The 14,914-nt window shown below is 34.9% G+C and overlaps 1 protein-coding gene across 4 annotated transcripts in view; it reads right to left on the bottom strand.

Moving 5' to 3' along the window:
* Positions 1-14,914, bottom strand: part of HNF4G (hepatocyte nuclear factor 4 gamma) — a 136,107-nt gene that overhangs the window by 20,699 nt on the left and 100,494 nt on the right. For 3 of the 4 annotated variants that reach the window (XM_060199962.1, XM_007525805.3, XM_060199945.1), the window contains one exon: positions 2,724-2,895. In XM_060199962.1, the coding sequence (XP_060055945.1) occupies positions 2,724-2,869 (146 nt within the window). In that variant the 5' untranslated portion in view covers positions 2,870-2,895. Of the gene's footprint in view, positions 1-2,723; positions 2,896-5,647; positions 5,824-14,914 lie in introns of those variants that run through there. The other variant, XM_007525804.3, reaches the window with a different exon arrangement.

A 14,914-nucleotide genomic window follows, 5' to 3' on the forward strand; every position in this document is an offset into this window, starting at 1 on the left:
GCACCAACCCTAGTGATAACCCTGATAGCAATAATAAATAAAAATATATGTGACACATAAAGGAACACCCATAAAGCCCACTATGAATGAGTTGAACAATAGGAGAACTCTGTTTTTAGAGAGGGGAAAAAGTAACAAAACAAACATTTGGTTATGTGTGACTGAGCATATTATCATGTGAAGGGTGAGGTGCCAGGTCATCAATAAACACAACATCAAGTTAATACAAAAAAAATCAAGTAAGAGTGGCACTACACACCTACTGTGTAAAGGATTTTAATATACAATTGTTGAATTACTACTGTGTCCTCCATCAAAGAAAATACAGTGTATTAGTGCAGATATAAACTAAAAGATATAGTAAATTAAAAAAATGTGGTTAGTAAGGCAAGTCCAACTTTAGGGTGATGGAATGGTTAAAGTAGAAAAAAAATGACACATTTAAGGAAATGGATAAATTTGAAACCAGAAAAATCTGAGTTTAAAATCATTTTCCCTGATCAGGTGGTAGTTTTCCATAGAGTGCAGCATATGTTACAATGCTCAAGTACCTGTGTTCAAGCCTCACTGGTGGGGGGAAGCTTCACAAGTGGTAAAACAGCACTGCAGATATCTCTCTCTCTCTCCCTCTCTTTATCTCTCTCTCTCTCCTTTCCTCTCTCTCTTCCTTTTCCTCAGTCTTTATCATATATATGTATGTTTTAAACTATCATTCTGTCTCTAAACTTCCATTAAATGGAAAACCAAAAAAAAAAAAAAAGAAGAAGAAGTTTAATAGCAAACTGTGTAAAGAAGGTTGAGTCAGCAACATCATTCATAATGTGGAATAAGGAGTTTAAATATCTAAGTATATTTTAAGCTTCCAAAAGTTCTATGGGAAAATTGCTTTCACATTTTGGCCATATAAGACACAAGTAGACATGTGTTATTCTCTGATTATTCAATTTAGATGTTTGGGTCACTGTTGTTCAGATGTATGTATTTTAACTTTAATTAAAAACATGATTTTAAAGTGTCGTTAACATGTCATTTTGTTTTAGTAGTCAATTTTTAGAAACACTAAATATTTAATGTAATCACAGAGAAGAATGCTTTTCAAGAAGAAAATCTACTTGATCTACTTCTTAACTCGAGTTTTGATGTGCATAAAAGCAAGAACAATTATAATACTCTTGTTTATCAGAGTGTTTTCAAGTGGATGATTGAAATTGTTTTTATGATCCTTGAAGCTTTCCTAGAAAAATTACTAGAGAACACTAGTTAGATATTTGAACAGTTAGATATTAACTTTTGGCACACTCCTAGAAATCAAAAGGCATCACATTGTGACAGAAATTAACTCCTTAAATGTCCAACTTGTTCCAAAAACAACATAGCATTCCTTCACGTCTTTCATTAATAAACACAGACACTTTTATAATTTTCCAGTTACTTTAGTGGTCCTATATTTAGTGTATTGGCTGTCTGTATTCAAGAACTGTCATTGAGAACATGCTGAAATATAACCCTAAGTGTGATGTAATTTTTAACTCTACATTATTAAAATAAAGATTACTAGAGATAGGTGACACATACAGTTGTGGCCTGGGAGGTGACATACCAGGTCAAATGCAGGACTTGCAAGCATGAGTCTCTGACTTATATATGAAACAATGCTCTATTGTCTCTCCTTGCCTCTCTCCTAAATGAAGATGTATTTCAAACATACATATATATGTTTGTGGGGAGGTGTGAGATAGTTCAGATGGTAGAGTGTACACTATATCACAAGCAAGGAACAGATATTAAGTTTCCGGTTGCTGCCTACATAGGGGAAAATGCATGAGCAGTGGAACAGTGTTGTGATGTTTTTCCTTCTCTCTAAGTTTCTCCCTTCCTATCTATATTTCCTTCTCTCACTCTTGCTCTTTTCCTCTCTATCACTCACTCTTTATTTTAAAAAGAAGTCCTCTGGGGCTGTGGGATGGCTCAGTCAGGAGTGCACACATTATTTTGTGAAATGACCCAGGACCTGCTTGCAAGAGTGAAAACTTCATAAATGGCAGAGTAGTGCTACAGGTATCTCTTCTTCTCTCTTTCTCTCATTGTATCTCTCTGTCTCTCACCAAAGGAAAAGGGAAAAAATGACTTCCAGAATCAGTGGAGTAGTAGCGCAGATACTGAGCCCCAACAATGACCTGGTGGCAGATAAATGAGTACATTCTATTCAAATTTATAAATTCATGTAGTTTGGGGGCTGGGCAATGATGCACTCAATTGAGCACATATGAACAAGGAATTGAGTTTAAACTCCCACTCTTCACCTACAAAGGAGCCGTTTCACAAGTACTGAAGCAAGCATGCAGGTGTCACTCTTTCTCTCTCCCTCTCTACCTCATCCTCTCCTCTCAATTTCTCTTTGTCCTATCAAATAAAAAGAAAAAAGGAAAAAAAAACACTTTGGGAGAGGTGGATCTGTATTGACAGCACTGAACCCACCCTGATGGCAACAAATAATATATGTATTTTATATAATTAAGCTAATTCATAAAAAGAACACTCTGTGTGAAAGCATCATGCAAAAAATACCACCCATCATCACCTTGAGTGAAGCTTATATGTTTTGTTGATTTAACGAGGAAAGAGAAAATATGAAAACTTTGAATTTTATTTGTGGACTTCTGGAATGTTACTCCAAAACTTCTTCATAAAGACAGCTTTCCTAAAAGGAGCACTTCAAGTACCTGCAGGAGTAAACATGGCTCTTGCGTATGCTGCGTCGAAAGAAGCCTTTGCACCCGTCACAGCTGGATGCGCCATAGTGCTTTCCTGTTGCTCTGTCTCCACATATAGAACATAGACAGTTGACACCATTGTCTGTGGCATTCATATTTGTGGTCTCTGGGGCAGAACTATCTGTTATAGTAAACAAGAAGAAAGTTAGAGTTACCACTGACACTTCTTATTTAAATTGACAAACAGCCTCAACACAGTCTTTTTGTTGGGTTCTTGGAAGTCTCACACCGAAGCTTTCTTTGTATCAGCTAGTTGCTTTGCCACATTTCATACCAATACTGACCTCATACTGCTAGCAATTAAGCTTTGGAAACAGAAGATACCAGAAGCCCAATTAATCTCTTCTCAGTAGGAGCTCCTCCAGCCCCGTAACACTGAATCAATGAAAACTTCTCTAAATTGTCATCTCTGGCCCTGATTTTTTTTCTCACGAATATCAGTGTGGAATTTCCACTTACTTAATCACATGACTTTGAAGTCTAATAGGAACTGTATATTAATACCATTTGTGCCAACATGGATGAAGCTCCAGGTGGCTATTTCAAGGTAAGTGAAAGAAAGAAAGAAAGAAAGAAAGAAAGAAAGAAAGAAAGAAAGAAAGAAAGAGGAAAAGAAAGAAATGTATGATTTCTTTTGTAAGGGGGATACAAAGAAGGAAAGAAAATGAAGAAACAAAGTGAACCAAAAATAGATCTCTAGACTCTGGCAACAAAATGGTGAATGCCCAAGGGGTACAGAAGGAGAAGGGAGAAGTGGTCAGAGAAGGTCAACTGAACAACAGTGGATAGTGGATAGATTTTTTTTTTTTTTTTTTTTTTGGTAAAGGCAGCAGGGTGGTACATATAATTTACTGAAGTGCGAGGCATTACTCCTAAAACCTACGTAGTATTATATACCAGTAGTATTTTAATTAAAACTATCATTAAAAATAGGTCTTAGAGCTTGCTATTCTTTCTCTCCTTCCTATGTCATCATTACTAGTAATTAAAGTCAGTAATATGACCAGTCTCCATTTATGTCTCCTTTAATGGTTCCTATATTGTTGTAAAGAAGTCCATTTTAAAACACACAACACATAGATAATTTGTATAATCTACAGCATTCTCTGAATGCATATCTTTTCCTTAAAGATTTTATTTATTTATTATTGAGAAAGACAGGAGGAGAGAGAAAGGACCAGACATCACTCTGGCACATGTGCTGCTGGGGATCGAACTCAGGACCTCATGCTTGAAAGTCCAAAGCTTTATCACTGCACCACCTCCCGAACCACGCTCTGAATGCATATCTAAGAGTCACCACTCATCTCCTGTCAAACTGAACCTAGAATTCTGATTTTTTAAAATAATTTCTTCAGTGTCTAAAATTATATTATGTATTGACTTGCTCACTTATTATTATCTTAATTTTGCCTAAGAATGGATAATACTGCTTCAATGAATCGTATTATTGACTTTACCTTTAGCCATCAGTGTGTATTTAAATGATATTAAATATCAAGGTACTACATTAATACTTTACAATTAATATAAATTATTAAAATTTAAACATAGCAGAAATTGGCTTATAACTCCATATAAGTCCTCATTAACACCTTGGAGTAGGTAGATATTAGCATATATAAATTCATAACATTGATAAAATCATGTACTTTGTCAAATTGAAATGATAGGGACTTTTGGTAAAATAAACAAAACAAATATTTGAAAATATGACAGGCAGAGATGCTAATACTGATTGTATTCTGAATGATCATGCATAATGATCAAAATATTTAATTTTGGCCTGCAATTTAATGCCAAAGTTACATAAATTAATAATGGCATAATAAAAAAAAGTAAAGCACCATTTTGAGTTAAGTTTCCCATTAAATATCCATAATAAAATCTAAGGACTCAAAATAGTGGCTTTGATGGCTTATAATACAGATTCATTTTTATTCTGTTGTGCTAAAATTTTAGCATTCATCTTGTGACAATAAAAAAAAATGACCCAGGGATAAACTATTGTCAATTGCAGATATAACTGCAGACATATAAACTATATAGCATGTAGGGTATGGGTATATTCTGAGTCAAAAATACACTCTCACTTCTGAAATAAACATATGACACTCCAAAGTATAAAAACTAGAAGTTACAACTTCTAATAATTATGACTTAACTTGTAAAGGAATCTTATTTGAAAAAAGTCTAAATTTGAAGTTAATAGGAATTAAATTTATAAAGACAAGATATCTCAACAATTCACATATGATTTAAAATTAAAATATTACAGTAGATAAATAACAAGAACTATGTCAGACTAATCATTAGTTTTTCAAATAAGGTTATACTATAAAAAATTTATTTCCTTTTATTTCATACTTATGTTTAAAGCAAAAACCCAACAGTAAATTTGAGTTCAGTTTCTGATAAGTAGCAATTCAGAAATAATATAATAAAAGGAGAAGAAGTCAGAGAAACTCCCCAGTGTTCTTTGGAAATTTTATTCCATATGCTGTTTTAAATACTGTCTAGAAAATATATTTTATAGCCAATCTACTAGTACTACTTATTACTATGACTTGCAGTAAATAAAATTACTGCTAAAATTATTCTTTTTGCCTAGGTGGCCTGTGAGAGATTTCTGAGACTACTTTATTACACACAAGTAGGCTTATCCTATTCTAAACATAAAATAAGCATAGCATTTTACAGACATAGCATTATTAGTTTAAATTTGTGATGAAGTGTAAAAGCTCAGATTTGTGATCTTAAAAAGTAAGCCTTGACGTTCCCAGCAATAAAACACAGACTTTCCACTGAGAAGTCTGTTTTTTTCTTCCATTGCAGTCACTTTTCTAGATACCTACAAGTAAATGAGAACTTACCATTTGAATTATATAGAATCTGCATAGCATCAAACTCCAAAGTTGTGTAAGTTGGGTCCAATACTTCAGTGTAATTTGCCATATCCATATCCAATATTGGTTCCGATACCCTCATCATTGATTTAGAAACACACATACAAGTGCCACCACAAGCCCAGAGTATGCAATGGCTGTTTGGCTTTCAATCTGTGAGTGATAATCCAAAGTTAACTGTAACTGAGTGATTTATGCGCTAGAATGGGAGGAGCTGTAAAACTGTAAACTCCTCCAGCAGGTCATATTCTGCTTATTTCTTTTTCTTTTATGGCATACGAAAGCAATTCCTTATGATAATCTTGGAATGCTTCATGGAATCACCTTATCTGAAATGCTTAGTGGACTAACGTGATTTCCTAAATTGATTTCCAGTACAATAAATGAAGTCATTGAGAGGTTTAAAAATAGAATAGAGAATCTCTCAGGCCTAAAACTATAATTATAATATTACTTATATTATTTGAAGGGCTGAGACTGCATACTACATATTGGGGAAGATAGGACTGATCTTACAAGTATAAATTTAATAAATTAAGGCACTAAGTTCTTTAACTATCAATTTATAAAGTTTTGTTCCTTGAATGTCTAAAAACTTTGCAAGGACAAAACCAGTGTTCATGTTAGTATCTAGTAATAGCCGTTCAGCAAATGTTAAATGAATAAGGTTTCACTTATTTTTATTTTTTCCTTCTAATGTTTTAGAAGTGCTTTATTTTATTTCATAAGAGAGATCAATGCATGTGGGGTAGGCATTGAACCTATAGCCACACCAACGCAGCACCCACCTGTGTTAACTGAACCATTTCCTAGTCAGTCTCAATTTTTTATTTTAAATGCCTATTGTTACATTATAGACATTCAATTAAAATACAATGAATTTTGTTTTTATTCTCTGGGTTTTCACTGCTCCAGGCTGACTATTTCAGATAGAAAGAAAGAGAAAAAACAAAGAGAAAGATACCATAGCACCAAAGCTGTCTTTTAGTACCTGTGGGCCTTTAGATTCAGACCTTAGTAATGCTCATGATAATGCAAAGAACATTATCCAAATGAGAATTCTTACTAGCCCAAATAAAATTATTTCTAATGTATGGATCTACATGTACCTTGAATAATCCACTAATATCTAGCATCTACCTAGCACGGTGTATCTCAAGTGTGTATGTCAAAAATAACATTGGGAGTTTGAGTAATCACTTCTGAGAACATGTTTATTGACTGCACCATCAAATAAAGAATTCCAATTACAACCATATTGTAAATTCAGAATTTGCTTTTTCACATGTTAAAAATTTAAATATTATTTACTCATTTTTATAAGAGAGATCAGAAAAATGCTCATCACTAGATTATGTAGTGTCAGGAACTGATCCAGGAAAACATTTGCAGATAACAAGTTGACTGTAAATAACACAATAATATTCTCTCTCGGAGAAGTGGTTCTCTAAACTTACTTGTGAAATATATTTAGATTGCTTTAGAGTAGTGTAACAAGAAATTAAAACAACAGAATGCTTCAAGAAGACAACTCAAATTCAGTATTAAGTAACCAAGATAATAGCAGAAGCATTTCTATCTTATCTGTAAAACTATTAACTTGTTAAATTGTTCTATGTTTTATATTTGATTTAATCATTCATTCATAGCTTGATTTAAAGTAGAAGTCAGACTAAAAATCAAGGTCATTTTCATAAAAGAATTTTCATGTAAATAATTTGCGATATTAATATAAATGTTTCATTTAGAGGTAATGCCAATAAAATGTAGTCTGTGAAACTTGTTCCTTTGAGATTATTGTCATTAATGAAATTTCTATACTAAATTCAAATAGCACAGTGCTTCCATATTCAAATTTTTCTTTCTTTTTTTTTAAAAAAGATTTTTTAATTTATTTATGAGAAATATAGGAGAGAGAAAGAATCAGACATCACTCTGGTACATGTGCTGCAGGGGATCAAACTTGGGACCTCATGCTTGAGAGTCCAATGCTTTATTGTGCCACCTCCGGGGCCACCACATTCAACTTTTTCAGTTATAAGGATTATACATATATGATTGCTAAAAGAAGAAAAAGAATAACAATTCAAAGAAACCCAATATATTTTTCAATGTTAACTGGAAACCATTAAATGAAGAACATTACTCAATAATATAGCTTATAACTTAAAGTTATTTTCAATTCACACACAGAACACAAAGTCTCGGTTAAAAAAAATAACTATTTTCTTGATGTTACTGGTTCCATCTTATTATCATTACTCTTTAAAAGAAAAATGTTACCTCCTCTTTTCTGTTTCATTTTTTTATTTTTATTTTTTAAAACTATCTTTATTTACTGGATAGAGATAGCCAAAAATCGAGGGGAATGGAGGGACAGAAAGGGAGAGAGACAGAGAGCTACCTGCAGCTCTGCTTCACCATGTGCAAAACAGTCCCCCTACAGGTAGGGATGGGACTTGAACCTGGGTCCTTGCACAATGTAACATGTGCACTCAACCAGGTGTGCCACCAACAGGCCCCTTCTTTTCTGTTTCAAAGAAAAAAAAACTTATCAAAACTAAAACAACAAAAAATCATTTCACTCCTCAAAGCAAGTTGTTATCACTAACATTCGAAGAAGTTTAAAATTGGTTGTAATGACAGGAGGATTCACAAAGAAAATGATGAGATTTTTTCAAAGAACTTTTCTTAGTGTCTAGACTACATATCACTTTTTTTTATAATAAAACCAAATTTCCCTTGTCTACTTCTTCTTGTTCTTTAATCCAGATGATAATCACATAATGACAAGTGAAATTTTTCTTAATGTTCTTTTTTTTCTTTCTTCCTTTCCTTCTTTCTTTCCTTCTTTCTTTCTTTCACTTTTTTGGATAGGAAAAGACAGATAGAATGGGAGGGGATGAGGGCCTGCTCAAGTGAGGCTCTTGGACATAGCAAGGCAAGTGCATTACCTAGTCAGATATTTCACCAACAATTTTTTAAATATTTATTTATTCTCTTGTATTGCCCTCGTTGTAATTATTATTGAGGTCATTGTTGTTGGATAGGACAGAGAGAAATGGAGAGAGGAGGGGAAGACAGAGAAGAGGAGAGAAAGACAGACACCTGCAGACCTGCTTCACCGCTTGTGAAGCGACTCCCTTGCAGGTGGGGAGCTGCAAGATCCAACATGGGGCCACCTGAGCATGACCTTCTGTGCTACCACCTGACTCCCACATTTTTTTTTAAATAGATTATTCTTCTACGCCTTGCTGGAATTTTTTTAAATTTAAACTGAAGTTCTTTATTTTGTTTATCTATTTTTTATAATTCCTTTTTAAAACCTGTAACTATTATGTTGCTTATTATTAAGTTCACTTGTTTTAACTCAGGACCATAGTCCAAGGAGCCAATTCTAAATCCTTATTGAATTTTTTGTTGTTTTATAAAGGCTCCACTGCCCTGGGATGACTTTTCCAGATAAATAGAGACAGATAGAGAGTGAGAGAGAAAGCAAGAGGGAGAGAAGAAAGACAGAGGGTTGGGGGAGATCGGGAACACACTAGAGCTTCCTGCATGTGGTGGAGACTGGGTTTGAGCCCAGGCTACGCACCTGACAAAGCAGTGCATTATCCAAATCAGCGACTTGGCTGATCCTTACATCTTCTTTTTATATCCACTTTTCATCTGATCAATGCAAACAACCTACATCTTTACTAACAAATTCCACTTTTTAAGCTGAACAGAGACAAGCCGCACCTTGTAACATAATAATTGTGTATTTCGTTTGAAACCTATTGTCAATTCATGATTTACCTTAACTATGCATATTTTTTTCTATCTGTTCAGAAAACATTTGTTTAAAATAAGTCATACAAAAAATAAATTCAGAAGTAAAAAAAAAAATGTTGGAAACAACCATAACTTTCATCAGTTTCTATCAGAATAGGCCATAGGATGATTGCACAACTGAGTCTTCACTGTGATCCAGAGAACTACGAGTAAAAAGCGTGGAGGTGATACAAGAAATCTGCATATACTAAGCTTGCCTTCAAGGTCGATTGCCTTGTGATTCCAAACAGACTCTCCTTTTCAGAAGATAAGAAGTTGATTAGTACTAAAGTATTAACTGTAGTATAGGTTGCACTTCTAAGGAAAATTAAAAAAAACAAAACCCGTATGTAAGGAATGTGTTAGAATTCCACAGTCACATATCTACATTTCCTTTTTTATGATAGGCATTACTGCGTTGCTCCTGCCAACTCAGCAAAACCAGTCAGAATATTTCAGATTGTGGTGGCACTCCCATACTAAAGTTGCTAAGTCATGAAAAATCAATAGGAGGAAGCTTTCAGTTTTAGCCAGTACCTATTACAAATTTCTTCTTTTTTAAATTAATACTAATGATTTAATAATGACTGACAAGATTGTGGGATAAGAGAGGTACAATTCCATACAATTCCCACCACCAGATTTCTATATCCCCTTCCCTCCATTGAAAGCTTCCTTACTCTTTATCCATCTGGGAGTATGGACCAAAGATCTTCATGGGGTGCGCAAGGTGGGAGGTCTAATTGCTTCTCCACTGGACATGGGTATTGACAGGTCAATCCCCAGGCATACCACCTTACTAGTGTGTCCTAGAACTTCACTGTTCCAGAGCCCTACTCCAGTAGGGAAAGATAGAAGCAAATAAGTTCTTAAAAGGCATAATATTTAGCCAAAATAGCAGCCATTTTACCAGAAACTACACATTAGAATTTTGAACCAGTGTATTAGCATGGTTCTAAAATTTAGTATCTGGGAGCCAAAATGATACATACATAGAGTTACTGTTCCTTCCTTTGAAAATATAGAAGCAAATGATATCTACAATCACATAAACAAGAAAGGCTCTAGATCCCTCTTTAATTCTTTTTTTTCCCCTCCAGAGTTATCACCAGGGATCTCTGTCTAGGCAATGAATCCATTGCTCCATGCAGCTATTTTCTTCTCCTTTTTAATTTTTTTTAAATTTTTACTTGATAGGACAGAGAGAAATTGAGTGGAGAGAAGGAAATAGCGAGAGAGAGAGAGAAAGAGAGACATTTCAAGACTGCTTCCCCACTCACTGTTTCCTCCAACCTGTGCACATGGGAGTAGAGGCTAGAAGCCAGGTCTTTGTGCATGGTAACATAGGTGTGTCATCTCCTGATCCCAAAAGTTCTTTATATATATAAAAAAAAAATTCAGTGTCACATTTGTTTTAGATGAAAGAAATAATAGTGATGACTCCATTTGATAATGATAAGTATGCCTACCTCAGTTGAAATGTCAAATATCTCACCTTTTAAAAAATTATTTACTTATTACAGACAGAGATAGAGGGAAATTGAGAGAGGAGGGGAAAGTAGATATGGAGAGAGTCCCTGCAGCCCTCCCTCGCTTCACCACTCTCTGCAGGAAGGGACCCTGGGATTGAACTCAGATCCTTACTCACTGAAATGTGTGACCTCAACCAGGTGTGCCACTGTCCAAACCCCTCACCTTAGTTTAAGTAAAGTTGTTTTTTGTTTGTTTGCTTTCCAGAGCCAGGGGCCACACACTTGTTTGATTTCACTACTTCCAGGCTGTTTTTTTTTTTAATTTAGAGACAGAGACAAAAAGAGACAAAGACACCACAGCACCAGAGCTTCTATTGGCACACTGGAGCTCACATGTCACTGTGAGGCTCAAACTTGGGGTTTTCTCGTGACAAACAAGGCATGTGTGAGCTCTCACTCACTCTGGCCCTCAAGGGCTTTTTGTTTTTTGGCTTTTAATCCATATTGAGATATTTCCCTTGGAATAAAAACATAGGGCTAAATTAAACTAATGTCAATCTAATATCAATATATAATTATAAAAACAATCTAATCTGAAAAGAAAGACTTTCAGTAAGTCTATGACTTTTGACAATGTGTCACATTTCAAACGTGAAGTACCACAAAACTATCTTCATTCTCAACTTGGAAGCTACTTGGAACTGGTTGATGTTTAGCGTGTATTAGGCTAGTGATTCATACATTCTACTTAACAGTGAAATCATCCAGGGAAATGTAACAGACCCTTGGTCTGAACTGTATCACACACCAACTAAATTAGAATGTAAAACGGTGGAGAGTAAAATTTCAGTGTTTTACAATATCTTTAGATTATTCATGTGTCCTGGGCAGGTGGCACAGTAGATTAGGCACTGAACACTCAAGCATGAGGTCTAGAGTTCAGTCCCTAGCATTGCATACATATGATATAGTTGTGCTCTGGTTCTTAAATTGATAAATCAATCTTTAGGTGTTCCCAATGTGAAGTTTATAAACCACTACTTGAAGTCCTAAATTCTGTGAAGGAAAACACCTTGAATTCTCTTCTGATTACTATGTATCTAGAGTCTAGAATGATATCTTTCACATAGCAAGCATCTCACAAATAGTTATTGAGTGTGTGAATAAGATATATATATATATATATATATATATATATATATATAGATAGATAATTAATTTTAATACTATAATATTTTTTAATTTATTTAATTTGGTAGGATAGAGAGAAACTGAGAGGGAAGGATAGAGGGAGGGAGGGATGGAGGGAGGGAGGGAGAGAGAGAGAACTGCAAGCAGATTTCATCACTTGTGAAACTTACTTCCTACATGTGGGGATTGTGAGCTCAAACTTGAGTCCTTGCACATGGTAACATAAGCACTTAAGTGGTGCACCACCACCTGACCCCAATAGTATAACATTTATATTGAACACATACACATTTTATGTCAAGCACTTTTCCTGTCACTGAGTATTACTACATGAACAGATAAAAAATATCCCTGCTCTTTCAGAATTTATAACAAGTAATAATAATAATAATAATATAATACCCTATATCTTTATAAACACAAGTAATTGAATCATTATCTTTCTACTGGGAGATTTAAAAGATTGAGAAATATATTCAGATCTTGAAAGAGCAAATTCAATGGTTTGCAGGTAGTAGGAAGTATAACTTTTACTTTCTCTGATTCCTATATGACTTTAATTTACGTTATTTTGAATTCCCAGTATTCCCATGGGAAGTTTCTTTTTTTATTTAATTTTAATTTTATTATTATTATTATTATTATTATTATTCCCTCCAGGGTTATTGCTGTGGCTCAGTGACTGGACTATGAATCCACTGTTCCTTGGAGGCTATTTTTTTTTCTTTTGTTGCCCTTGTTGTTTATTGTTGTTGCTATTATTGTTGTTATTGCAGTCATTGTTGTAGGATAAGACAGAGAGAAATGGAGAGAGGAGGGGAAGACAGAGAGGGGGAGAGAAAAACAGACACCTGCAGACCTGCTTCACTGCCTGTGAAGCGCCCCCCCCCCCAGGTGGGGAGCCGGAGGCTTGAACTGAGATCCCTTGGCCGGTTCGTGCTCTTCGTGCCATGTGTGCTTAACCCACTACGCTACCAACTGCCCCGCTCCCATGGGGAGTTTCTGCAAACACTTTAAATTGTGAAGCACTGCTTGAGAGGGAATGCAGGCTTATGGTCCTATGAGTAACCAGTCACACAATCTTCATCAACTACTCAGTTCATAATTTTGTTTTATGTGGCTTTTTTTTTGTTGAAAAGTGCCTTATTTAATTATATTGTTGACTCACTAACAGTGAACTTGCTGCCAACAGTATTTATTCCAAGTCATGCTGGACTGATGCTCATCTAACATATATTTTCTCTGTAAGGAACATTGGTTTTTTTGAAATAAAGTATATTAGACAGCACTTAGGATGACTCTCAGATATTTCTAAGAATTTTTTTTATGTTTATTGGGGTGGTGGTGGTGGTGGTAGAAGGAGGGGACAGGCACTGCTCACTGTATTTGAAGGTGTCAAAGACTGAACCTGGGAAATCTGGGTACTCAGTCAAGTCCCCTGTTCTTTTTTTTTTTTTTAATATTTATTTAATTTATTTATTCCCTTTTGTTGCCCTTGTTTTTTTTTTTTTTTTTGTAGTTATTATTGTTGTTGTCGTTGTTGGATAGGACAGAGAGAAATGGAGAGAGGAGGGGAAGGCAGAGAGGAGGAGAGAAAGATAGACACCTGCAGACCTGCTTCACCGCCTGTGAAGCGACTCCCCTGCAGGTGGGGAGCCAGGGTTCGAACCGGGATCCTTCTGCCGGTCCTTGTGCTTTGCGCCACCTGCGCTTAACCCGCTGCACTACAGCCCGACTCCCCAAGTCCCCTGTTCTAATGCTGACTCATCTCCTGGATCCACAGAGATTGTCTTAAATAGCAGAAGAGAAAATATTAAAAAATGAATAAAGTGTGAAGTGTGACACTCGATACATTGTGAGAAGTTTACTTGTTCACAGTGTGAAAGAAAAAAAGTAGGGAGAAGACTGTTTTGTTTGCCTCAGCTGTAAACCTGCTCATCAAACAACTTGAACTGTCACCACTCAGAAATGTCTAAGAATGATTGCAAGGGCAACTTTGATTTAGGGATATAAATACATTTTATCAGTTAAGTAAATTTGCAAACATAAAATCTGAAAACCAGAATGTATTGCCAAGGATGTCTACACACAATATAACTTATTTATATCTGTGTGATATATTCATTATATTTTGAGGCAAAGAAACCTATCTGCACATTACAGAGTCCTTTGTAGTCTTTCAACCATACGCTTTTTTTCTGTTACTAAAACACTGCTTAGCTCTGGCTTATGGTGTTACCAGATTATGGACCTAGCACTTCACAGTCTCAGGCATGAAAGTCTGTGGCAATATTTCCCAGGCATATATATGCTTTCTTGTCTTTACATTACAAGGCACCAGCAACCCTAAAATCTACATAAACATAGTTTTGTAATTTGCATTTTCCTGTTTAATGTACATACATAACAAATTGTGACACATTAATAAAACCATTTCCTTTTGGATTTATCAATTTTTATTGAACTAACCTTCAAATATTTCAAATCATTTTGTTTGATACAGAAATCCAAGCAATTTTTTTTTTAGTTACAGAAACCTAAAAATAAAAATTATGCTATATCTTCAAGGAGAAACTCGGCTCTTAATTTCACTGTGATACTGGATTGTGATAGTAAATGAAATATTCACTCAGGGAAGCATGATTGCACTCACAGTAATTAGGGCAATTAAGTTTCTCGATAAATAGACACTATAGTGGCAGATAAGATGTTCTTCTATTTGTTATACCTTCAGTGATGGTAAAAAGAAACAAAAAGG

This window comes from Erinaceus europaeus, chromosome 1 (genome assembly GCF_950295315.1).
Source record: "Erinaceus europaeus chromosome 1, mEriEur2.1, whole genome shotgun sequence".
Lineage (NCBI taxonomy): Eukaryota > Metazoa > Chordata > Mammalia > Eulipotyphla > Erinaceidae > Erinaceus > Erinaceus europaeus.